The 26,660-nt window shown below is 47.1% G+C and overlaps 1 protein-coding gene across 3 annotated transcripts in view; it reads right to left on the minus strand.

Annotated features, from left to right (window-relative positions):
• The window catches only part of COL5A1 (collagen type V alpha 1 chain), a 143,594-nt gene that overhangs the window by 50,540 nt on the left and 66,394 nt on the right, over window positions 1-26,660 (minus strand). For all 3 annotated transcript variants that reach the window (XM_056504922.1, XM_056504921.1, XM_056504923.1), the window contains exons 7-20: window positions 26,260-26,508; window positions 24,057-24,209; window positions 23,679-23,735; window positions 19,489-19,530; window positions 19,210-19,272; window positions 14,938-15,012; window positions 14,032-14,124; window positions 10,081-10,137; window positions 7,325-7,378; window positions 6,808-6,861; window positions 4,896-4,949; window positions 3,927-3,980; window positions 3,676-3,729; window positions 1,045-1,089 (exon numbers count right to left, since the gene is read on the minus strand). In XM_056504922.1, the coding sequence (XP_056360897.1) occupies window positions 1,045-1,089; window positions 3,676-3,729; window positions 3,927-3,980; window positions 4,896-4,949; window positions 6,808-6,861; window positions 7,325-7,378; window positions 10,081-10,137; window positions 14,032-14,124; window positions 14,938-15,012; window positions 19,210-19,272; window positions 19,489-19,530; window positions 23,679-23,735; window positions 24,057-24,209; window positions 26,260-26,508 (1,104 nt within the window). The remainder of the gene's footprint in view (window positions 1-1,044; window positions 1,090-3,675; window positions 3,730-3,926; window positions 3,981-4,895; window positions 4,950-6,807; window positions 6,862-7,324; window positions 7,379-10,080; window positions 10,138-14,031; window positions 14,125-14,937; window positions 15,013-19,209; window positions 19,273-19,488; window positions 19,531-23,678; window positions 23,736-24,056; window positions 24,210-26,259; window positions 26,509-26,660) is intronic.

Consider the following 26,660-nt stretch of genomic DNA (forward strand, 5'->3'; position numbering starts at 1 on the left):
TAATTTAGTTCCAGCGAGTCTGTAAATGCCAACCCTTCCCTCTCTCCCATGAACTGTGTCCAGCAATTCCCATCAATTAATCTCAGGCCACCACGCTGGGCCTTTAACAACAAAATCCGGGATTTTTGAAAGAAATGATGGATAATGTTCTTTTCATAACAAAGGAAATGCATTCAGGATGAAATCAGCAGCCAGCAACTGCACCACACACCAGCAGAGTTTGCCAATAAAGTGAGAAATACTCAGTATGAGGAGGAAATTTTTTTTTTTTTCATATTATTTAATTGAGTGCCCAGCTGTCTATTTTTATTTTTTTGGTGGGGTTCTACTTGAAAGCACTTCTTTGGTTTGGTCCAAAGAGTTTGTCCAAGACCAGTGAGATCTGGAGCTCCCAGCTCCTCCTCCAGCTGCTCTGCAGCACGTGGGGTCCAAACTTTGCCAAAGTGCAGATTTTGGGAGTTCTGTGCACTGACCCCACTCAGCCAGATATCAAAGTGTCCTTGGCTTCAGTCCTGCCAGGATTTCATCCTGAGGTTTGTGAGGAGGCTCTGCACAGGACAAAGTGTGAGATGTGTGGTGGAGATGCCCCTGCCCTGAGAGAAAATCTTTTTCTCACTGGAATTTGCTCTGAACACTCCCAAAAACTGTATTTTATATCTATTTAAAGCTAATTTCTACCCCAGCCTGATGACCTCAATCCCAAACCAGCAAGAAGGAGGCAGGCAGGAAAAATATGACATTAATCTAAGTTTTACATTTGCAGTTATGATTTTTTTTTCTGAGCAAGCAAAATCAATAAGAATTTTTTTTTTTCATTTAAAAAAAATTCAAACAACCACAAGAATTCCCACCTTTGTGAAATTAAGTGAAAATTATGAATGAAAATAATCAATTAAAGTTGTTCCAGCACAGCCACTCTCAAATGGTTCTTGTGGAACTTGAAGCTGAGTTCAATCCCTGCAGGATCTCAGGGCAAAGCTGCCCCAGAGATCCCTAAAAATGCTTTTTCCATCCCAAATCCATCCTGAGGAAGGGGATACTCACAGGTTCTCCAGGGAGACCTCTGGGTCCAACTTCTCCATCATCTCCCTGGGCAGCAGCAGAGACAAAAAAAAAAAACAAACCAAAAAAAAAAAAAAAAACAAAACCAAAACAAACCAGTTTTAATTCAGTCACCTCACAGAATTCTGGTTTTTTTTAATAATATTCAGACAGAAAAGCAGCTTCCCTGGAGGACTGACAGGGTTTCTGTGTCTGGGGAAGACCTTGGGAGCCTGGGCACTAAAACTGAGTTTACCAGGGACTAGAAATGACTGAGATGCCTCAGAATTCCTGCAGGTGTTTAGAAAGAAATTCTTCATCTCCCACATCCTGCTGGATACCCCAAACCCCAAAATTAGCAAATGCTGCTTCCCCTGAGCTGCTTTTAAACCACCCCCACCCAGCATTGAACCCTTGGAAACCTCTTAGTGCTGATCAACCCCTGCTCTTCCCAAGTCCTGCCCTCCCAGTTCCCAATCCCAACCCTGGGATTGTTTCTTTTTCCCACTTTGGCTCCACACCCGTGGCCTCAGCATTTCCAAGCTGTCCCCTAAAACCAGATCACTGATCGTTGTGATCACTCAGTCTGGGCTTTGCTCAGCACCTTCCATTACTGAGGAGAAGTGAACAATTTAATCTTTATTCCTGCCTCTGTCTGGAATTTCTGCTCCCCAAATCTCTGGATTTCAGAAAACCAGAAATGATAATTTGCTCACTGAGAGGAAGAACTTTTTTCTTTGTGCAATTTTTTTTTCTCCCATCTCCTTGCTCAGCACCATCCATTACTGAGGAGAAGTGAAAAATTTAATCTTTATTCCTGCCTCTGTCTGGAATTTCTGCTCCCCACATCTCTGGATTTCAGACAACCAGAAGTGATAATTTGCTCACTGAGAGGAAGAACGTTTTTCTTTGTGCAATTTTTTTTTTCCCATCTCCTTGCTCAGCACCATCCATTACTGACTGAGGAGAAGTGAACAATTTGATCTTGGATTCCTGCCTCTGTCTGGAATTTCTGCTCCCCAATCCTCTGGATTTCAGAAAGCCAGAAGTGATAATTTGCTCACTGAGAGGAAGAACTTTTTTCTTTTGTGCTATTTTTTTTTTTTTTTCTCCATCTCCTTGCTCAGCACCATCCATTACTGACTACAGGAGAGCTGAACAATTTAATCTTTATTCCTGCCTCTGTCTGGAATTTCTGCTCCCCAAATCTCTGGATTTCAGAGAACCAGAAATGATAATTTGCTCACTGAGAGGAAGAACATTTTTCTTTGTGCAATTTTTTTTTTCCCATCTCCTTGCTCAGCACCATCCATTACTGACTGAGGAGAAGTGAACAATTTGATCTTTATTCCTGCCTCTGCCTGGAATTTCTGCTCCCCAAATCTCTGGATTTCAGAAAACCAGAAGTGATAATTTGCTCACTGAGAGGAAGAACATTTTTCTTTGTGCAATTTTTTTCTCTCCCATCTCCTTGCTCAGCACCTTCCATTACTGAGGAGAAGTGAACAATTTAATCTTTATTCCTGCCTCTGTCTGGAATTTCTGCTCCCCAAATCTCTGGATTTCAGAAAACCAGAAGTGATAATTTGCTCACTGAGAGGAAGAACGTTTTTCTTTTGTGCTTTTTTTTTTTTTCTCCATCTCCTTGCTCAGCACCTTCCATTACTGACTGAGGAGAAGTGAACAATTTAATCTTTATTCCTGCCTCTGTCTGGAATTTCTGCTCCCCAAATCTCTGGATTTCAGAAAACTAGAAGTGATAACTTGCTCACTGAGAGGAAGAATATTTTTCTTTGTGCAATTTTTTTTCCCCATCTCCTTGCTCAGCACCATCCATTACTGACTACAGGAGAAGTGAACAATTTAATCTTTATTCCTGCCTCTGTCTGGAATTTCTGCTCCCCAATCCTCTGGATTTCAGAGAACCAGAAATGATAATTTGCTCACTGAGAGGAAGAACATTTTTCTTTGTGCAATTGTTTTTTTCCCATCTCCTTGCTCAGCACCTTCCATTACTGAGGAGAGGTGAACAATTTAATCTTTATTCCTGCCTCTGTCTGGAATTTCTGCTCCCCAATCCTCTGGATTTCAGAAAACTAAAAGTGATAATTTGCTCACTGAGAGGAAGAACGTTTTCCTTTCGTGCTATTATTTTTTTTTTCTCCCATCTCCTTGCTAAACACCTTCCATTACTGACTGAGGAGAACTGAACAATTTAATCTTAATTCCTGCCTCTGTCTGGAATTTCTGCTCCCCAATCCTCTGGATTTCAGACAACCAGAAGTGATAATTTGCTCACTGAGAGGAAGAACGTTTTTCTTTTGTGCTATTATTTTTTTTTTCTCCATCTCCTTGCTCAGCACCTTCCATTACTGACTGAGGAGAGGTGAACAATTTTATCTTTATTCCTGCCTCTGCCTGGAATTTCTGCTCCCCAAATCTCTGGATTTCAGAAAACCAGAAGTGATAATTTGCTCACTGAGAGGAAGAACCTTTTTCTTTTGTGCTATTATTTTTTTTTCTCCATCTCCTTGCCCTGCCTCCCTCCCAGCAAGGCTCAAGGACTGCCTGATGCTGCATCTGCTCTCGTTTCCAGGGGTTCCTCTGGAATTCCCAATGCCCAGGCAGACTTACCCTCTCCCCATCCTCTCCAGGAGCCCCTGGGGGGCCGTGGGGGCCTGGCTCACCCTGGAAAAAAAGCAAAAAATGTTTCAGAGAAGGTGAAAACCACTCTGGCAATGGAAACCACCAGGGAATGGTGATGAACCAAGGCATGGGTTTAATTTTTCTGTGCTGCTCCAGGGGAGGGGAGGGACACCCAACCTACCAAAATAACCAATTTCCCCCCCATTTTTTTAATTATAAAGCAAAGAGTTTGAACTCACCCTGTTTCCCTTCTCACCAGGCAAACCAGCCAAGCCATCAAAGCCTCGGTCACCCTGAAAGCAAAACCAGTTTAAAACACATTTCCAGCTGTATTTGAGCACCTTTCCCCATTTCTTTCCTTTCTTGATATTCTCCCTCAGATATCCAGCCTTCACCTTCCATCAGACCAGGGATGATCTCAAAGTTATGGATTAAAACAAGGAAAAAAAAAAACCAAAACACACCTCCAAGTTATTTGGGATTAAAGTCTTCCCTCTTCCCCCAGTTTGAAATGTTTTGCCATGTGGATTTCAGAGTTTCTCTGGGTTTTTTCACCTCCCTTCTAGGTAGGTTCTCCTGACCCAATGGTTTATTTTGTTTTAATTCTGTGGAATTATGGACTGCCATAAGCAAACTGGGGTAACCCCTGAGCTTTCCCACCACACCCTTTGTAACCCTCCAAGGAAAGAAATATAAATAAATAAATTCTGGACATTATCTTAGTGCAAATAGGACAGGTAATTTGTTTCCTAAATGCCTCAGCTCTTGGAGAAGAAAGAGGACACAGAGGGGTTGCAATCCTAGGTGAGTCCCAGTGCCCAGAGTATATTAAAATTCCTCACCACACCTCCATTTCCAAGAGGTTTTTTCTTGGTGGTTCTGCTCTAGAGGCTTTCCAGCCACTCATTCATGTTTGTTTTTTGTAATTGGGATTCTAAAGTATTTGTTCTACAACTGCAGCTGATTTCATCCAGCAATTTTAAAAAGTGGCATTAAAAAAAAAAAAAGAGAGAGGAAAAGAGAAGAAAAAAAAATTGCTCTTCTGCCTTCCAGGAGTGTGTTTAACTTCTCTCTCTCAACTTCCATGGGCTCACAGGAGCCTCTGGACCTCCTCCAGGCAAGCTGGGCTCCTTCTCCATGTGTCTCTCAGCTCATTCCTGCCACAAAGAAGGTGCAGATTCCCAAAATCCATCGGAATTTGTCTCTACCTTTGGTCCTGTCTGGCCTGGCATTCCCCGGGCGCCGTCACTGCCAGCTCGTCCCTGCAACAGAGAGCAGCAAAGTCACACCCAAAGGGCAAAGCTGGCCTTGGGACAGGGCTTAGTTAAGCCAGAGGGAGGGTTTAATTAAGTCAGGCATCCTTGAAATCCCTGCTCTGTGTTTGAAGCAACATCCTGGGGGTGATGAGAGATAAATGATGGGAGATAAATGGCAGCGAAGCCACTTCAGTGCACTTGGTTTTTATGGAAAATAAAAATAAAATCTCCCAGCACATTTCCAGAGATGGCTGCACATGGAAATGGGAGTTTCTGGGTCAAGGAAGGCACAAATGGTCACACACAAGATTTGCTCCTTCCTCCCTCTGGCAAGGCAAATGATGGTGAACAAGAGGGTGGTGTGGGATAAAAATCAGAATTAGGGATGGAAACAGAGCAGGATTTACACCTGATCCACTCTTGGGATTCTCCTCACACACTGCCAGGAGTGGGGACTCCAAGGCAGTTCAAAGCATTTGTGCAGCTCCAACCCCAACAGCAGGGAGCCAAAAAACCCTGGGACAAAAGAGAGGGATGGGCAGCCTTGAATTGCCCCCACACTGCTCAGATTTTAACTCCCATCCTCATTTGTGTCCCAAATTTTAACTCCCATCCTCATTTGTGTCCCAAATTTTAATTCCCATCCTTGTTTCCTCCCAAATTTTAATTCCCATCCTCATTTGTGTCCCAAGTTTTAATTCCCATCCTTGCTTCCTCCCAAATTTTAACTCCTATCCTTGCTTGTCTCCTCTTAGTTTTCAGCTCCCATCCTAATTTCTGTCCTCCCAAATTTTACCTCTTCTCCTCATTTGTGTCCTCCCAGATTTCAACTCTCATTCTTATTTGTGTCTCAAATTTTAACTCCCATCCTTGTTTCTGTCCTCCCAGTTCTTAAATCCCATCCTGATTTCTGTCCTCCCAAATTTTAACTCCCATCCTTGTGTCCTCCTAAATTTTCACTTCCATCCTAGTTTGTATCCTCCCAAATTTTAACTCCCATCCTGATTTCTGTCCTCCCAAATTTTAACTCTCCTCTTCATTTGTGTCCTCCCAAATTTTAACTCCCATCCTTATTTGTATCCTCCCAGTTTTTAACTCCCACCCTGGTTTGTATTTCCCAGTTTTTAACTCCCATTCTGATTTCTATTTCCCCAGTTTCCAGCTCCCATCCTGGTTTGTATTTCCCAGTTCCAGCTCCCACCCTGGTCTGTATTTCCCAGTTTTAACTCCCACCCTGTTTTGTATTTCCCAGTTCCCAGCTCCCACCCTGGTTTGTATTTTCCCATTTTTTAACTCCCATCCTGGTCTGTATTTCCCAGTTCCAGCTCCCCCCCTTCCTGCTGCCCTGGGTGCTGGGGATTGTTTGCAGGGAGCAGCTCCCTGCAGGAATTGCAGCTGCTGCTGCCCTGGGTGCTGGGGATTGTTTTCCAGGGGAGCAGCTCCCAGCAGGAATTGCAGCTGCTGCTGCCCTGGGTGCTGGGGATTGTTTTCCAGGGGAGCAGCTCCCAGCAGGAATTGCAGCTGCTGCTGCCCTGGGTGCTGGGGATTGTTTGCAGGGAGCAGCTCCCAGCAGGAATTGCAGCTGCTGCTGCCCTGGGTGCTGGGGATTGTTTGCAGGGAGCAGCTCCCAGCAGGAATTGCAGCTGCTGCTGCCCTGGGTGCTGGGGATTGTTTGCAGGGGAGCAGCTCCCAGCAGGGATTGCAGCTGAGGCTGCCCTGGGTGCTAGGGATTGTTTTCCAGGGGAGCAGCTCCCAGCAGGGATTGCAGCTGCTGCTGCCCTGGGTGCTGGGGATTGTTTGCAGGGGAGCAGCTCCCAGCACGAATTGCAGCTCCTGCTGCCCAGCTCAGCTGCAGGACACTCACCCTGCGGCCTGGCTTCCCTGCTGGACCAGGGGGACCCTGGATGCCTCGAGGACCCTGCAAGGAATCAGGAGAGAGGGAGAGATGTCACCTGAAGGGACATGAGCAGAGGCACTGCTGGGGCTCTCAGGGCTCAGGAGGAATCCCTGTGGTTCCAGGCACTCAGGGAAGGTCAGGAGCTGTGGGTGCTCATCCATGAGGGAGCTTTTCAAGCACGTGGTGGAGATGAATCCCATAAATCCTTCCCTTGCCACCAGAAAATGGGAGCTTTCCCTTAAAGCAGGATTTAAGGCTTGGAAGAACAATATCATGAGCATTTGTGATTTGTCCACACTTCAAATTATTTATGTGCAGGACTCCTCCGTGGGTGTTTTTCCAGTTTTACTCTGCTGGTTTAAAACCACATCCAGAGCCTGCATTCAGACACGTGGGGACATTCCCATCCTTCCTGCTCCCAGCTGGCTCAGGGTGACCAGTCCTGCTCCCCTCTGGTTCTGCACTCCCCCAGTTCCACACTCACCTGAGGTCCCATTTCTCCAGCTTCTCCCTTCAGTCCTCCACTGCCCGGGGGTCCCTTTGGACAGAGAACAGGATTTATTGTATTTTTCCTCAAGAGGGAATATTCCACATTAAGGAAAAGCCATTCATGGATCCAGAGCCCACAGGGAGCTGGATCTGCTGGGTGGGCTCCATCCTCACCATCTCCCTGCTCACCAATTCCATCACTCCCAGTTCCATCCTCACCATCTCCATCATTCCCCATCTCCATCCTCCCCACTTCCAGCACTCCCCAGCTCCATCCTCACCAATTCCATCCTCCCCACAATTCCATCCCCCAATCCATCCCCTCAATTCCATCCTCCAATTCCACCCCCCAATGCCATCCCCCAGTTCCATCACTCCCCAGCTCCATCCTCCCAATTCCATCCTCCCAATTCCATCCTCCCAATTCCATCTCCCCAATTCCATCCCTCAATTCCATCCCCTCAATTCCATCCCCTCAATTCCACTCCCCAATTCCATCAGCCTCAATTCCATCTCCCCTCAATTCCACTCCCCAATTAGATTCCCCCAGTTCCATCCCCCCAATTCCATCCCCCAATTCCATCCCCAATTCCACTCCCCAATTCCACCCCCCAATTCCATCCCTCAATTCCACCCCCCTAATTCCATCCCTCAATTCCTCCCCACCAATTCCACCCCCCAATTCCATCATCCCCCAGTTCCACTCCTCAATTCCACCCCCATTTCCATCCCCCCATTTCCATCCACCCAATTCCATCACTCCCCAATTCCACCCCCCAGTTCCATCCCCCAATTCCATCCCCCAATTCCACCCCACCAATTCCATCCCCCAATTCCATCCCCCAATTCCATCCCCCCAACTCCATCACTCCCCAATTCCACCCCCCAATTCCATCACTCCTCAATTCCTTCCCCCAATTCCACCCCACAATTCCATCTCTCCCAATTCCATATCCCCGGTTCCATCCCCCAATTCCATCACTCCCAATTCCACCCCCCAGTTCCACCCCCCAATTCCATCCCCCAATTCCACCCCCCAATTCCACCCCCAAATTCCATCCCCCAATTCCACTCCCCTCAATTCCATCTCTCCCAATTCCATCTCTCCCAATTCCACCCCCCAATTCCATCACCCCCCAGTTCCATCCCCCCAATTCCTTCCCCCAATTCCATCCCCCAATTCCATCTCCCCCAATTCCACCCCCCAATTCCATCCCCCAGTTCCACCCCACCAATTCCATATCCCAAATTCCATATCCCCAATTCCACCCCCCAATTCCACCCCCAAATTCCATCCCCCAATTCCATCACTCCCCAATTCCATCTCTCCCATTTCCATCCCCCAATTCCATCCCCCAAATTCCACCCCCCCCAATTCCATCATTCCCCAGTTCCTTCCCCCAATTCCATCACTCCCCAATTCCATCCCCCATTTCCATCCCCCAATTCCACCCCCATTTCCCCCCCCTCATTTCCATCCCCCAATTCCACCCCCATTTCCATCCCCCCAATTCCATCTCTCCCAATTCCTTCCCCCAATTCCACCCCTCAATTCCACCCTCATTTCCATCCCCCCATTTCCATCCCCCAATTCCACCCCACCAATTCCATCCCCCAGTTCCACCCCACCAATTCCACCCCCCAATTTCACCCCCCAAATTCCATCCCCCAATTCCATCACTCCCCAATTCCATCCCCCATTTCCATCCCCCAATTCCACCCCCATTTCCATCCCCCAATTCCATCACTCCCCAATTCCATTCCCCCAATTCCATCACCCCCAATTCCATCATTCCCCAATTCCATTTCTCCCATTTACACCCCCCTAATTCCATCTCCCCCATTTCCAACCCCCCAATTCCATCTCTCCCAATTCCTTCCCCCATTTCCATCCCCCTCAATTCCACCCCCATTTCCATCCCCCCAATTCCATCTCTCCCCAATTCCACCCCCATTTCCATCCCCAATTCCACCCCCCCAATTCCATCATTCCCCAATTCCATCTCCCCAATTCCATCATTTCCCAATTCCACCCCCCAATTCCATCCCCCCAATTCCACCCCCCAATTCCCCCCCAATTCCATCCCCCCCAATTCCATCCCCCAATTCCATCCCCCAATTCCATCACTCCTCAATTCCATTCCCCCAATTCCATCCCCCAATTCCATCCTCCCAATTCCATATCCCCAGTTCCATCCCCCAATTCCATCACTCCCAATTCCACCCCCCAATTCCACACCCCCAATTCCACCCCCAATTCCACCCCCCAATTCCATCCCCCCAATTCCACCCCCCAATTCCACTCCCCCAATTCCATCTCTCCCAATTCCACCCCCCAATTCCATCACCCCCCAATTCCACCCCCCAGTTCCATCCCCCAATTCCATCCCCCAGTTCCACCCCACCAATTCCATATCCCCAATTCCATCCCCCCAATTCTATCACCCCCAATTCCACCCCCCCAATTCCATCCCCCCAATTCCACCCCCCAATTCCATCCCCCCAATTCCATCACTCCTCAATTCCTTCCCCCAATTCCATCCCCACAATTCCATCTCTCCCAATTCCATATCCCCAGTTCCATCCCCCAATTCCATCACTCCCCAATTCCATCCCCCCCAATTCCAACCCCCAATTCCACCCCCCAATTCCACTCCCAAATTCCATCCCCAATTCCACCCCCCCAATTCCATCTCTCCCCAATTCCATCCCCCCCATTTCCACCCCATTTCCACCCCATTCCCCACTCACCATGGGTCCTGGCCGCCCTGTCAGTCCCATGGGTCCTGCAGGTCCCCTCAGTGCCAGCTGCAGCACAAGGACAAACAGCTGCTGTCACCCTGTGCCACCAGCCACAGCTGTCCCCGTCCCCAGGGAATTCCAGATGTTCTCCCACCCACCACGGGCAAAATTCTCCTTGCCCAGGTTTGCTGTGGATTTGCCCATGCAATGAGATGGGCTCCAAATTCCCAGCCCAAACCATTCTGTTATTCCATGAAATTCCATGTGGACTGTCCACAAATCTGCTGACAGATAAATATATATATATAAAATATAAAAAATATAAAAATATTAAAAATATAAAATATATTAAAAATATAAAATATATTAAAATTATAAAAATATAAAAATATAAAAATTATAAAATATATAAAATATATTAAAAATATAAAATATATAAAATATATAAAATATATAATATATATTATATTTTATAATATATATATATATATTTTATATATAAAATATATATAAAATATAAAATGTATATAAATAAATATTTATGACCCCACTTCAGTTCAGGAGAATTTTTTTTCCCTTTATTGTCCTGGTGGATCAATTTGAGAGGAATTTTCTCCTTTATTTATTATTATTATTTTTTTTTTTTTTTGGTGACTACTGAACATCCTCCAAACTGAGCTCCAACTCCAGCTGAACACAGGGGGCTTTTAGCTCCATAATTAAAGAGTGCATCAACCAGCAATTTCCTCACAAAAATGACTTTTTTTTTTTCCCCTTTCTGCATCATGGTTTTCAGCCAAAATGTTGAAGTTCACAAATAAATTGATTTTTGTTCTTTCTAGAAATATCCATCTTTTCATCCACAGTTCAAAATTTACCCAGGATTTATTTGGATTTAATTTTTTTTTTTCTTCCAAACCTGAAAATTTAAATTAAAAAGGGACTTTGAATAAGAGGAGGGAGGTTCTTTATTTTATGGTAAATCACAATTTTCAGCAGACAGAAGGGAAAAAAAAAAAAAAAAAAGAAAATAACAAAAGCAGAGGGTTGGAGAAAGCAGATGCTTGATCAGGTCAAAGCCTCTATCTCCCAGGAAAATAAAAATGGAAAAACGCTGGGCAGGCTGGAAATTAAGACTGACAAGGTAACACCAGGAACATAATCCAGGATATTATTGGCAACACAAGGTTAATGGACAGGAAAATGCAGTGGCTGGGGGGATCAGGACTCTGCCTGAATCTGTAAAAAATCCAATTTCTTCGGAAAAAGCAGAAAAATTCCCAGCTCAGGAATGAAAAAACCCAACAGGGGCAGGTGCCACCCGTGGGGGGACATCCCAATGGATTTTATCCCATCTAAGAGTGAAATAAATTGGATTTTTAGCTTATTTTAGCCCCAAAAAATTCTGGGTTAAAATCTGCAAGCAGCTCAGAGTGACAAATCAGCTCCATCCACACATCCCAGTGGGAACTGCCACCCTGACAAATATTCTCCTTCATGGCAAGGCTGTGCTTGCAGAATTTGGTCCTTTTGGGGGCAGATTTTGGGAATTGTGGGTTCCCCCAGTCCTTCTGCACCTCTGGTTTTTAACATCAGCACTCAGGGAAGAGCAATTTCAGCTAAAAATCTGTTTTGTTTTGGCCAGATGAGTGTGTCCACCCAGGCAGGGAGCAGGAGCTGGGCTGGGGATGTGCCAATCTTGTCTCACCAGCGAGCCAGGGATGATTTGGACACCAATCAATAAGGTCAGCCCAGGAAAGAAATGTTCCAGGGAGAGCCACCATGTATTCCCAAATAAACACATTAAATTACAAATCTGCCTGTTGAGGTTCTGGGAGCTGGCAACAGCTTCCATCTGTGCCATAGGTTTCATTATTAGGATTTACTGGAGGGAAAACTGTCCAAAAATAAGAAAATGCTTTGAGTACAGCCCCCAGCTGCTCACAGGGACCCTCAAAATACAAATATACCCAAGGCAGCAGGTCTGCAGGAAATGAAACCCAGCTTTCCATCAGCTGGAGCCTTGCTGGCTGCTAATAAAAAACAAATTGTGCAGGTGCAGTCCCATGGCAGTGAGAGGTTCCACCACCAGCACTGGGGAGATGTGGGAATTCACAGAATCACAGAATAACAAAATCATAGAATCACAGAATCATAGAATCACAGGATCAAAGAATCACAGAATCACAGAATAAAATAATCACAGAATCACAGAAACACAGAAACACAGAAAAACAGAATCACAGAAACACAGAATCATAGAGTCACAGAATCACAGAATTCACAGAATCAAAGAATCACAGAATAAAATAATCACAGAACCACAGAATAAAATAATCACAGAATCACAGAATAAAATAATCACAGAATCACAGAATCACAGAATCACAAAATTCATAGAATCACAGAGTCACAGAGTCACAGAGTCACAGAATTTTGGGTTGGAAGAGATCTCCAAGCTCATTGAGTCCAACCCAGCCCAACACCTCAACTAGACCATGGCACCCAGTGCCACATCCAGTCCTGTTTTAAACACACCCAGGGATGGTGACTCCACCACCTCCCTGAGCAGACCAATCCATCCATTTATCCATTTATCACTCTTTCTGTAAAAAACTGTTTGCTGATATCCAACCTACATTTCCCTTGGTACAGCTCAAGGCTGTGTCCTCTGGCTGTGTCAGTGCTGCCTGCAGAAGGAGACTGACCCCACCTGAGTACAAACACATTTCTGAGTTGTACAGAGGGATCAGCTCAGCCCTGAGTGTCCTTTTCTCCAGGCTGAGCACCCCCAGCTCCCTCAGCTCCTCAGGGTTTGTGTTCCAAGCCCCCTCACCAGCCCTGTTCCTCCTCTGGATGCACTCAAGTGTCTCAAGGTCCTTCCTAAATTGGGCCCAGAACTGGACATCACTCAAGGTGTGGCCTCAGCAGTGCTGAGTCCAGGGGCAGAATGAGCTCCCTGCCCTGCTGGCCACACCACTCCTGATCCAGGCCAGGGCTTTGGCCACCAGGGCACACTGCTGGTTCATGTCCAGCTGTGCCCCAGGTCCCACACTGGCTTGTGTCCAGCTGTGCCCCAGGTCCCACTGCTGGCTCCTGTCCAGCTGTGCCCCAGGGCACACACTGGCTCCTGTTCCAGCTGTGCCCCAGGTCCCACTGCTGGCTCCTGTCCAGCTGTGCCCCAGGTCCCACACTAGCTCCTGTCCAGCTGTGCCCCAGGTCCCACTGCTGGTTCATGTCCAGCTGTGCCCCAGGTCCCACTGCTGGCTCCTGTCCAGCTGTGCCCCAGGTCCCACTGCTGGATCCTGTCCAGCTGTGCCCCAGGTCCCACACTGGCTCTTGTCCAGCTGTGCCCCAGGTCCCACACTGGCTCCTGTCCAGCTGTGCCCCAGGCTCCTGTCCAGCTGTGCCCCAGGTCCCACTGCTGGTTCATGTCCAGCTGTGCCCCAGGTCCCACTGCTGGCTCCTGTCCAGCTGTGCCCCAGGTCCCACTGCTGGATCCTGTCCAGCTGTGCCCCAGGGCACACACTGGCTCCTGTCCAGCTGTGCCCCAGGTCCCACACTGGCTCGTGTCCAGCTGTGCCCCAGGTCCCACACTGGCTCGTGTCCAGCTGTGCCCCAGGTCCCACACTGGCTCCTGTCCAGCTGTGCCCCAGGTCCCACTGCTGGCTCCTGTCCAGCTGTGCCCCAGGTCCCCTCCTGCCCTGCTGTCCATCCACCCCTCCCCAGCCTGTTGCAGGGAGTTATCGTGCCCGGAATGCAGCACTCAGCACTTGGATTTATTGACCCCCCTCCCACTGCCCTCTGCCCACCCACCCACCCCTCCAGGTGTCTCCTCCCCCAGCACACCCACACACGCTCCCAGCCCAGGGTGCTGTGCAGATGTGCTAAGGGGCTCAGGAGGGTTCATCCTGCCGCCCCAGGCAGCTGCTGGAGCCGGGCCCAGCCGGCAGCACTCACCCGGGCCTGCTGCAGGATGGCCTGGGCTTGTGCCTCCTGGGCTGACACCATGGGGCCCTTGGAGCCGGCGTCGCCTCCCCCGCTGAAGCGGAACTGGTGGGAGCAAGGTGCACAAAGCAGGTCAGGCTGCTGTCCCCCCGCCCTCGGCAGCCTGAACAGCTCCCTTCAGCAGGGCTGAGTGCCCCAGGTCCGCCCCAGCCCACCCCACTCACCCCAGTGCCCTCGGGTCAGCCAGCCCGGGGCCACCAAGGCAGCGCTGCCAGCTCGGGGTGGCAGACAATGGGGGATTGTGGCCTTGGGGACCTCACACATCACATTCAGCACCAGCAGGGCTCTCCAGGCTGGCATCCCAGCTCTCCCAGGGCTGCTATTCCCAGCTCTCCCAGGCTGGCATCCCCTGCTCTCCCAAAGCTGGCATCCCCTGTTTTCCCAGGCTGGCATCCCCTTCTCTCCCAGGCTGGCATTCCCTGTTTTCCCAGGATGACATTCCCTGTTTTCCCAGGCTGGCATCCCCTGCTCTCCCAGGCTGCCATTCCCTGCTCTCCCAGGATGACATTCCCTGTTTTCCCAGCTGCCATTCCCTTCTCTCCCAGAGCTCCTATTCTCTCTTTTCCCAAGAGGCTGCCATTCCCTGTTCTCCCAGGGCTGGCATCCCCTGCTCTTCCAGGGCTGTCATTCCCTGCTCTCCCAGAGCTGCCATTCCCTGTTCTCCCAGGCTGCCATTCCCTGTTTTCCCAGAACTGCCATTCCCTGTTTTCCCAGAGCTGGAACCAACCAGATCCACCTTTTATCTCAAGGAAAACATGGGCTAAAGGAGATGGGAGACTCCTGCAGGAAGGGGCATTAAACAGCAGCAATCCCCAGAAATCTGACTCCTTTAAATCCCTTTTCAGTTTTTGTGCTCACAGGCAGCATCAGCATTGTCCCTGGTGGTCCTGGCAATCCATCTGCTCCTGGGAGTCCTGGGCGTCCAGGTGGGCCCTGAAAGAAGAAGAAATTCAAATTAACACCTCAAATATCCTTTGGTTCTGTCCACACATTAACAGCTGTGGTTATGAACAGGGATTGAGTTTGTGGGTATCCAAATTTTTCTTAAATTTTCTTATTTCCCTCCTCTTCCATCCTGCCCTGCTATTTCCAAAACTGCAATTTTGGGGTGAGAAATCAAAATCCCTGCAATGCTGCAAGTTCACAGAATCAATGTTTAGGTGGAACTGTTAAAACCTATTAAAAAAAAAATCCCAAAATAGATGAAACTTCCTAAATCAGGATCAGTGAGAGAGAAACGGAGGAAGATAAATTCATTCCTTCATGTATTTAATCAGCTGGGTCATTTCATTTTTTCTCTCATTTTTAAATTTTTATATTTTAGTCCTTTGAGGCTCCTTCCAGCTCCAACAGAGTGATCCTGTCAGGGGCTGTAAATCAGCCCAAAATCCATGAATTAACACCAGAGCAGGATCTTTAACTGGCACTAAAACAACGAGTGGGCAGTAAAAGATCTATTGATGAAGCCATAAAAATTCAAATATGGCCAATTTTCCCTGGCCAAAAGTGGAGGTCAACCCAGATTTGCTGCTCATTCCAGTGATCCCATATGCAAATGAGGGTGACATCAATGTGTGTGGCTAATTGCAGTGTTAATTGCTTTAAGGGATTTGACCACATCAAGAAAAGCCCCAGTGCTCATTTTGTGGTCAGCAGCTCGGGATTGAGGACTTGGCTGCTCCTTTAGTTAGGAAACACCAAATTAAATCAATTTACAGCAAGCAATGAATGTTTTTGTAGTTCTAGCTCTAGGAAAAAAAATGTAAATACAGAATTCTGCCACAAATCTCAGACAGGGGGACAACAAAAAGCCAGGAAGCCACAAGGGAGGTGGGTAAAGGTGGGAAAGGGAGGAGGGAAGGACAAAGAGGTGACAAAGTGCTTAAAAATCAGAATATTTTAATCAAAAAAGCCAACAGGCCACTACCACACCTCTCTATTCCCTCTCCTTCCATGCCCAACTTTACAATTCCCTCTTTCCCTCCCCTTAAAAAAAAAAAAAAAAAAACCCAAATCAGAGCCTGGAATAACAACTCTGCTCCCAGGGATGGACCAGAAGAAAAATCCCAGGGAAAACCCCAGCAGTGCCCAGGGGGATGCAGAACTCCAGAATTCCAGAATTCCAGCACTTCCATTTTTCCTGTCCAGGCTGGACATGCACAGCTTGCTCAGAGTGCTTGACCCCACTGAGATCCCACCCCAGACCCACCTGCTGCACCAGAAATGCCACAAATATGTTTTATATGATAATATAATATATAAATAAGAATATAATATAATATAATATAATGTAATGTCATGTCATGTCATGTAATATAGTATAGTATAGTATAGTATAGTATAGTATAGTATAGTATAGTATAAATATAATGTAATATAGTATAGTATAAATATAATGTAATATAGTATAGTATAAATATAATATAATATAATATAATATATAATATAATATAATATAATATAATATAATATAATATAATATAATATAATATAATATAATATAATATAATATAATATAATATAATATAATATAATATAATATAATATAATATAATATAATATAATATATAAATAAATAATATATAAATATGTTTTATATTATGAACTTTCTTTTCTCTCTGACATTCTTTTACCCACAAATGCATCTTTTTCTTTCTGCCTGGGTGTGGGAAGTGTTTTCCTGGTGGAATGGACCAGCAGGAGGTGGGAGGGCACCACGAAGGGAAAATCAAACCCATGAAGCACTTGGGAAATTGAAATTCATTCCTGGATGAAAATCAGCCTGCCAGGCTCTGGGTGGAAATCTGGTGGTGGGAACAGGGATTTGCTGAGATCCAGGGATGGGAACCTCACCTCGATTTTTGGTGCAGCTCAGAAATGCCAGGCTGAGAGCAAAGCCTGGGAATATTTCCCTGGAATGGCTCAGCTGAGCCTGGGGCTGTTGGTGTGGGCACAGGCAGGGAGTGGGAGCAGCAGCCCACGCTGCTGAGACTGAAAATTCACCAAGTGTCTCCCTCTCCCTGGTTATTTCACAGCCCTGGTCAGAAAATTACATAACAGGAGATGTTCTTGTAGTTTTGGGGGTCTCCTAGTTAAGGTACTGGGGAAAAGCAGCACCCTGGAAGAACCCCAAAGCCAAATGAGGATTTTTATTTCTATTTATTTAAGGATGTTGCAAGATTGTCCTCAGGGCAGCAATTCCTTCGGGATTCAGTGGCTGGGTGGTTTTGGAAGGTGAAGATGTTTTGTGATGAGCCTTCCCCCAAGGTGTGCTGAGACACCCAAATTTCCAAAGAGAGCCTGGGGAGCTGCAGTTTGCTCTAATGCTGCAGTTTATCCCCTTCAAAACAACACATCTTCCCACTTCCTTCCTGCCAGTCTGGAGCCCCCATGGAACAGCTCTGTGCCATATTTCCTCCTTCCCACTGCTCCAGGAAAGCTGCCCAAGTCACCCCAAAGCACCCTGAGCCCCTGGAGCCTCCCACAGCACAAACCTGAAATCACCTCAAATAAATAAATCCCTTCCTTTTCACACTGAGTGAGCCAGAGCTGAATGAGTGCTGGCCAGTATTAACAGAGCTGACTGTGGTTGGGCTGTTAATTCATTGCACCTGCCTGATAGCAGATAAAAAATCTCTTTATCAGGCAGAGGGAATGTTCCTCACTCTGCACGGGGTGATGTAAATTCGTGAGCCACACTCTCAGGGTTAATAATAAACAAATTAAGGGAGGAGCTGCTCTAATTGAAAAGGAGGGTTCAAATCCAGTTGCAGCTCCTGGCTCTGTGGGTTCATCCCTTTCCTGAGCCCCTGTGCTGGGCACTGCAGCACCTGCAGCCTGTGCTGAAATGCAAATTGTCCCTTTCACTGGAGGGCTGGAGCAGCACTGAGCAGTGCCTGCTGCTGCTCTTGGCTCTGCAGGGCTGCTCCAGAGCGGCTGGGCCAGCAAATATCTGCATCTGCAGGGACAAGTGACAGCAGGGAGTGCCCAGGGCCAGCCAGGAGAGCAGGGGAGAGCTGGGCACCAACAGGGTGGAGAGCAGCACCCTGGGCATATCCAGAAGCCAAAGAAGGATTTTATTTCAGCACCACTGAGAGATGCAAACCACGCCCAGCTCACTGAGGCTGCAGTGCAGCGCCACAAGGGTTAAGCCAGGCTCAGAGCTGTGGCTGAGCCTGGCTGATCCTGAGCTGGCAGGCAGCAGTCGATGGAGCCATGCCACAGCCACCAGAAATGTCACTGCTGCTCCAGCAGCGAGCACAGCCAGGGCAGGGTCCCCCAGGGAAAAGGGGAATGGGAGAGCAGCAGCCACAGGCAGCACAGAACCTGAGCTGGAAAAATGCCCCTGAGCTCAGCAGCTCCCAAAACACTGAGCACTGCTGGTCCCTGGCACAGCAGCAGGGCTGGGGTGGGATTGGGGGCCCCCAAAAGCTCTGCCTTTGAGGAGACACCCCAGAGGTGCCAGGGACAGAACTGACCTACAGCAGCACCCAAAGCTGAGCTGTGGCACTGCTGAAGAACATAAACCAGGGACAGGGAAAAGCTGAAGGGCTCCTTTCCCTCCGGAGCACCCTGGTGTGACCCCAGCACCATCCTGGGCCAAAAAAACCCCAAATTTTCTGCCAGGACTCACAGGAGCAGCTGGATTGAGGGTGGAGAATCCCAGCTGAACTCTGATTTCCCTGTGCTGATCCCTCCGGGTGTTTGCCCCTCCTGTTTTCCCAGTGCCAGAGCAGGGGGTTTGCATATTTTTATATTAGGTTTAATATTGGTTTTAATTCGGAAAAATGGCTTCATGTGTTTGAGTAATGAGGCAGTTCCTCAACTCTTTTATCCCTGGATGCAAAGCTCTGCCCTGTATCCCACCATGAGCTCCTTTGGGAATTGCTCTCACAGGATTTTAACAGGATTTTAACAGGATTTTAACAGGATTGTAACAGGATTGTAACAGGATTTTAACGGGATTTTAACGGGATTTTAACGGGATTTTAACGGGATTTTAACATGATTTTAACGGGATTTTAACATCATTTTAACACGATTTTAACACGATTTTAACAGGATTTTAAGGCTCCAGGGACACCCCACAGCCCCACTCTGCCCACCCAAAGAGAAGAAAACCACACTCACCCTCTCCCCTGGGTCACCCATCAAACCCACAGGTCCTGTTGGTCCTGGAGGTCCTGGCAGGCCCTGGCAGAGTAAAAAAAAAAAAAAAAAAAAGGAAAAAACCATGAAAATATGTTATTATTATTATTTATAGCAGATTTCTACCAGCAGCAGGAAAAGATTTTGAGCTCTCTGTTTATTTTTACACCACCCCAAAACTCTCTCTGCTCACGTGGGTGGCAGATGGGAGCAACAGAGCCCAGCATCCCCCACCTGGAGCAGGGGGAAAATTCCACTTACTGCGGGACCTTCAGGGCCAGGGGGGCCTTCCACCAGCATGCCCTGGGCAGGAGGAAGGAAAAAAAGGGATTAGACATAATAATAATAATAATAAATATTATTATTATTATTATTATTATTATTAATAATAATAATAATAATAATAATAATAATAATAATAATAATAATAATATAATCAAACAATTTAATAATAATAATAATAGTAATAATAATAGTAATAATAATATATATTTAATATATTTAATATACTTAATATATTCAATATATCTAATATATTTAATATATTTAATATATTCAATATATTCAATATATTTAATATATCTAATATATTTAAGATATTTAAGATATTTAAGATATTTAATTGAATGCATTTAAACCCCACAGAACAGCCTTTAATCCCATCACCTTCCCCACCACCACCTTGTCCCTTTGCTCAGAGCCAGGCAAAAAGCAAAAATCCTGAATTTTGTCCAGCCTTGATGGTGCTAGAGCTTGAGGAAAAAGCTTTTCCCAGCCCTAAAAAAGCTCAACAAGAAGTTAGCAATCAAATTTCAAGGTGGTTTTTACATGATTTTTTTTTTTTTCCAGCAGACTGCACTCTGTGATTTCCTCTGTGAAATCACTGTGTGGGAAAAATTCTGGGATATTGTTACTCCAGCCTCTTCAGTCTAAATATTTTGTCATTTTAGCTCAGATCTATCATGCACTCAGGAAAATTAAGGTTTGGGAGGTTTTTTTTCCCTCATGGGTATGTAAGAAACCACCCAATCCACCTGGGAAATGCTTTCCAGAAGGTGTCAGGATAATATTTTTGGAAGAGCTCTGTCCCTTTTATCTGTGGATCAGAGATAAAGCAGAGCCCAGGCTGAGTCAGCAATTCCCAGCTCACCTGTGGCAAACTGGGACATTTTTCCCAAGGGATGGAATCCTATAAAAATCTGCATGAGCAGCTGGTTCCTGTGGGAGAAGCTGTGCAGGGGCTGCTTTGGGGTCACCCCAAACTGTTCTCAGGCTCTGGTGCCAAAAACCTCAGCTGACCCCAGTCCAGCAGAGCTGAACGAATCTGAAATGTCTGCAGGAAAATCCAGGCATTCCTGCCCCAAAAACCACACTCCTCCTAAGCCCAGAGCAGCAAAAATAACCCACAGCAGCCTGCCACGAGCCAGCCCTGCTTCCTGCAGGGCTCTGCACCCAAAAAATGCCTGGCCAGCTCTGTTTTCTGCCTCTCCTGGGGTCCACACTCGTTAATCAGCACGGAATTTCAAATCCCAGGGAGGATCTGGATGTGAGAGGGGAATTTGCTGCTCACCAGGAGGAACCCAGGGTTCATCCTCTGCAGGTTCAGCCATGGAAATGCTTCACTGGCTGGGAATTGGGGAGGAATTCCACACACTGCAGGGAAATCCCAGAGATCCCAGCACATGGACACCCCAAAATCCATCCCAGCACATGGACACCCTAAAATCCATCCTGGTTGAGATCCCAGCATGTGAACAACCCAAAATCCATCCCTATTGATATCTCTGCATATGGACACCCTAAAATCCATCCTCCCTGAGATCCAAGTACATGGACACCCTAAAATCCATCCTGGTTGAGATCCCAGCATGTGAAAAACCCAAAATCCATCCCAGCACATGGACATCCCAAAATCCATCCTTGTTGGGATTCCAGCATATGGACACCCCAAAATCCATCCTTATTGAGCTTCTAGCATATGAATAACCCCAAAATCCATCCTTGTTGGGATTCCAGCATATAGACACCCCAAAATCCATCCTTATTGAGCTTCTAGCATATGAATAACCCCAAAATCCATCCTTGTTGAGCTCCCAGCACGTGAATACCCCAAAATCCATCCTTCCTGAGATCCCAGCACAGGGACACCCTAAAACCCTCCTTGTTGAGTTCCCAGCACATGGACACCCCAAAATCCATCCCAGCACGTGGACACCCCAAAATCCATCCTTGTTGGGATTCCACCACATGGACACCCCAAAATCCATCCTTATTGAGCTTCTAGCATATGAATAACCCCAAAATCCATCCTTGTTGAGATCCCAGCATGTGAACAACCCAAAATCCATCCTAGCACATGGACACCCCAAAATCCATCCTTGTTGATATCTCTGCATATGGACACCCTAAAACCCTCCTTGTTGAGATCCCAGCACATGGACACCCCAAAATCCATCCTTCCTGAGCTCCCAGCACACAGATACCCCAAAATCCCTCCTTTCTGGGACTAGTGATGTCACATTCTGGTGTGACAGGTTCTCAAGCAGGGATCAATCCGGGTGCAGAGAGCCCCAGCCCACAGAGGAGGTTTTTGGGGTGCTGCTGTGAGCACACACAGCCCCCCCAGGCTCTGCTCCTCCCAGGGGGAAGGGTCAGGGATAATTGGCCCATTTGGGATGGGAACATCCTGGGCACGTTCCCACATTTATCTGCTGGTTTGTGTCAGCTCTGGCCTTGGGGACATCTGGAGCTTGTCCTTGGCAAGGAACCTCCTGTGTTTCATCAATGGAAACGTGGGAGGGTTTTAGGGGCAGCACATTGAGGGGGGTGACCCAGCCAAGGATTTGGGATTGTCCCAGGAGAAAACAGGGCAAGGCTGCTGCTTCAGACACCACCTACAAGTGAAGCCAACATCCCCAAAACCAGCCCAAAATCCTGTTCCAATTCAGAGGTGCTGAGCAAACCCTCCCTAAAGGGGATATTTGGGATCCTGCATCCCTCCCTCCATCCCTCCTGCCCCTGCCCTGCTCTGCTGCCTCCAGCAAGTGTCAGCACAGAGCAAGGATTGAAGGACAGCTGGCTTTGAAAGGGAAGGACTAAAAACCCAGCAGAATCCAACTCTGTGCTTGGGTTTTATTTCTCTTCTCCACTCCCATCAGAAACTAAAAAAAAAAATAAAAATTAAAAATAAAGTGCTAAAGAGCACAGCAAATCCGAATTTCCCTGCCCAGGAGGAGCTGCACGGAAAGGCAGCATTTGGTCTTGTTTACTTTCTGGCAAAAGCCATCCATGCTCCAGTGTTTTGAAATAGCAAAGGCGGCCAAATTCTTTCTGGATGATTAAACTTAACTATTTTGTTCGCTTTGTAGCTTTTCAGGCTGGGTTTCTGCCATCATCTTCGTGGGGTTTGGCTGCCCCCCTTCCCTCCCCACCCCTGTGATAAGGAAATCGCTGGCTCCTCCTTTTGTTTGCAGAGTGAGAGACCCAGAAAGGAAGAGAAGGAAGGAAAGGTCAGAGATGTTTTTTTTTAAGGGAGTTAATTGGAGTTTTGAAGCCTTGCTACTGCACCCCGGCTTCTGCCTGGCTCCCCTCCCCACCAGCCACAGAAATTTCAGGTGGAAGAGGAAAAGGAGGAGAAATTAAAAGGGAAACGATGGTCTCAGAGTGATGGGCAGGGCTGGGTGCTGTGCTGGCCCTCTGCCAAGGAAAATGAGGTTAATTGAGCTGGGGGTGTGCAGCGAGCAGCAGCTCAGCCCCGGGGACAAGGATCCCCAGTTCCAGCCTGGGGAGATGCAGGAATGGGGGTACCTGGGCATCCTGGCTCACAGAGAGGGGAAAAAATGGGAATTAACCAAAAGCATCTTGTTCTGTCACAGGAACCCCGAGCCAGCCCCAGCCATCCCCACCAGGAGGTGCTGGGCTGGGCACCCCCAGCTTTTGCAGGATGCACAGACAGCTTGGGGTTGGAAAAACAACCTCAAAATCAGGCCAGAAATGTGAAGGGAAGGTTCCACCCCGGGGAGGACACAGAGGAAAAGCTGGTGGGGTTGTGGAGATGGTGGGATTTATTTTATATCCCTTTTATTGCCAGAGGGATGAACCCATTGGTGGCCCAGTTAAAGCCAGCCCAAATCTGGGGGTTCAGGGCAGGATGCTCCAGGGGCATCCCCAAACTCCTGAGGGATGGGACCTGCCCCTGCTTAATGCTTCAGCCTTTATTTTGCTAAATGAGAGATTTCATGGGAATTCTTGCACTTCCTTCATGATTTAGGTCACTCCTTGAAGCTTTAAAAATATTTTATAATTACAGTGTTTTAGATCAAATGAAGCAAGGGATTCTTTCATGGGAATTTTCCTTCTGGCTGTCCCACTGAGAATAAATTCTCTGCACCTTTTTCCATGGGGATGGGGGGGAAAAACCCACCAAAACCCCAAACTCAGGTGCTGCTTACCGGCTCAATAATGGCAGGTTCCCCCTTCTGCCCCTTCTCACCTCGGGGGCCACCAATCTGTGGGACACAGGGAGACACAAAGCCAGGCAGTCAGAGAGGACATTGCCATCATCATCATCACCATCATCATCATCATCACCATCATCATCACCATCATCATCACCATCACCATCACCATCATCACCATCACCACCAATCCCACCAGGAACTGGAGATCCTGCCCCAATCCTGCTGAATCCCTGCAGGAAAGACCCAGGGCAGCTCCTCCTTGTTTGAGCACAAATTACAATGGGTGAATCCTTGTGTTTTTTTCACCAATTCTTTTTTCACCAATATTTTGGAGCAGAATTGTCCTGGCTGGAGCAGAAAGCCTCTCACCCCTCCGTAGACAGTGTCCTGGTTGGCTGGCATGCCTGGCCCAATGTCAGGAGAGGCTGTCCTGTCGTAATAATTGTCATAATAATTCCCATCATACTCCTTTATGGTTTCCTCAGTGAAATCTTTATCCAGGTCGTCCCCTCCTTGAGCAGCCTGGAGAGGAAAAAGCAGCAATGGGTCAGCAGTTCTCTCCCAGCTGGACATGCTGGAATATTAATGTGTTGTTATATTAAGGGGAAGTGAATTTTTGCACAATGAGGATGCTTTATAATAATAATGACAAGGGAGAAAACCTGGGGAGAAGTTAAATTCTGGAATTTTTTAAGTTTCCATTGGCTTCTCCAACAGCAGGAAGACAGATGGGAGAAGCTTCATGTCAAAATATACACCCTGGATTTCCCTGGATTTTTTTGCTGATCCCAAATAAAACACTGAGGGTGGAAAAGCTGGAGTGAGGAGAAGAAAACACAGCACAGAGCTCGTGTCAGGAGGATCCTGCAAACCCCAAATGCCTGAGGAAAGAGGCAATGGCAGCTCCCAGCCCCAAATCCTCCTCATCTCCCACAGCCTCCGTGTTGGAGGCTCTGGATCATCAAGGCCAAGGAGCCCCACATCCGTTCTGAGATTCACCAAACCCACCATGTGTCACTGCCAGTGTCCAATTACAGCAGGAAATGTGGAAAAAAACCCAAGTGCACTTCTGTGAAACCTCCTGTTTGTTTAGTCTGGGATCCAGCCTGCGCCTGGGCCCGTCCCAGCAGCAGGAGCTGCCACAAATCTGCTGCCTCAGTCCCTGAATCCTCCCTGAGAACCTTCAGATGCCACAGCAAGGACATCCAGACAGGGCTCAGAATTTCCCTGCTGCTCTCCCAGCAGCCTGGCAGGCACAGCAAAGAACAGCATGTGCTGCTGAGATGGATTTGGGTTCTTTCTTATCCAGGTAATGACCAAAATTGTCCAGGAATTGAATTATTTCCAGGGCTTGCTGGAGAAACAGCTCCTCACTACTACAAATTCAAAGTCACTTCAGTGCCATCACTATATCCAGGCTTTTTTCTGGGCCAGAACTGCTCAGAAATTATAAACATGAGCATCTGGGTCTAAATTCAGCAGGTTTTAAACTAAGACTAAAGCTAGAACTAAGGCAATCACCTTCTCTTACCTCTGCAAACACCAACTGGCTTTGGCAGAAATTATGGTTTGGCAATTATTCCATTAGAAAACTTGGAAAAGTCAGGATTGTTTTTCCTTTGGGCTGATTCAAATGGATCTGTTGCTATCACACCTCCCCCTTTTATCCTGGCTGATATTTTTCACCTGGTTTTGCACTTTAAAACCTCAAAACCCGAATCTAAAAAATCCCATCCTGCTCTAAGTGTTTGGGGATAACAGCAAATTGCATGAAATGAATATCACAAATGGCTGGTTTGACATTTTAATTGAGGTCCTCAGGTCTGTTTGCATGGAAAGATGATATTTGGAATAAGTGGGCAGCTCCCAGCCTGAACTTTCCTTCTCTGTTTTCAAGAACTGGGCAAGTCTTAAGCACAGGAGAGAATTGAATGTGGCATTTCAGCTGGAGGATGTTGAAGTGTGGGGAGGTAAAAGTTAAAATATTCCGACAGAAAAAGCTGTGGGGTCTGGGCTGATCCCAGCTCTGAGCAGATCCATGCACAGGATAAAGGGATTCACACCAGGTGGATGCAGCAGTTTTGGAATCAAGACTGTCCCAGTGTTGAAATATTAAAAAAAAAAAATAATAATCCAAAACAAAACTGAAAACATGAGGATGCTTTTCAGTGGAAATGGCAAAATGAAAAATATTGATGTTCTCCAGCAAATCAACATTTTAAGGATTTACATTAATAACTTTGGGATAAAAGGCTTTTACTGAGATTTTAACAGCAGCCCTCATTTCTCTTTTTTGTCAGACAACCACTTCACCCGAGGAAATGCAGATGTCAATATGAGCAGCTTTTTCCAGGGGAATAATCCTTAACCAAATTCTAAATATCTGCATTCCCCACCCTGAAAAATCTGGAGTGAAAACATTTTACAAGAAACTTCCTCTGCCTGCAGCTGCCTGAAGCACTCATGGATTTACCATCTGGCTGCTCCCGTCTCCTTTGCTTCCAGGGCTATGAAACAGCAGAATTAATTAAAAAAAAATAAGGAAAAATGAAAATTAATGAATTGCAATTACATCAGTCTCGTTGTAGGTGACGACAGTGCTCGTGGGGAGTTCAGCTTCCACTGCATTTTCTGTGAGGCCACCCTGGGGATCGATTTCCTCGTTGTAGTTGAGGTCCTCGTAGGGCATGGGGGTGAAATACTCCTCGTTGATGGTCTCGTAGTTGTACTCATCAACCAGGGGGTCATCCACTGCTCCATCCTCCTTGGGCTGCTTCCCGGGGTTCCCTCCCTCAGGGGGTGCAGTGGGAGCTGGATAATCCTGTGGGAAATAAAACACCACGGTCTGAGAAACAGAAACATTCTGCATCACCCTCCCCTTTGATAAAGGTTCATCACTGTCTTGGGTTCAACACAGGATGTGCCCAGCAATGTGAATTCTGTCCCATCTGTTAACCCAGCTGGGGCAGTGAC

This window comes from Oenanthe melanoleuca, chromosome 17, assembly GCF_029582105.1.
Source record: "Oenanthe melanoleuca isolate GR-GAL-2019-014 chromosome 17, OMel1.0, whole genome shotgun sequence".
In the NCBI taxonomy this organism is placed as follows: Eukaryota; Metazoa; Chordata; class Aves; order Passeriformes; family Muscicapidae; genus Oenanthe; species Oenanthe melanoleuca.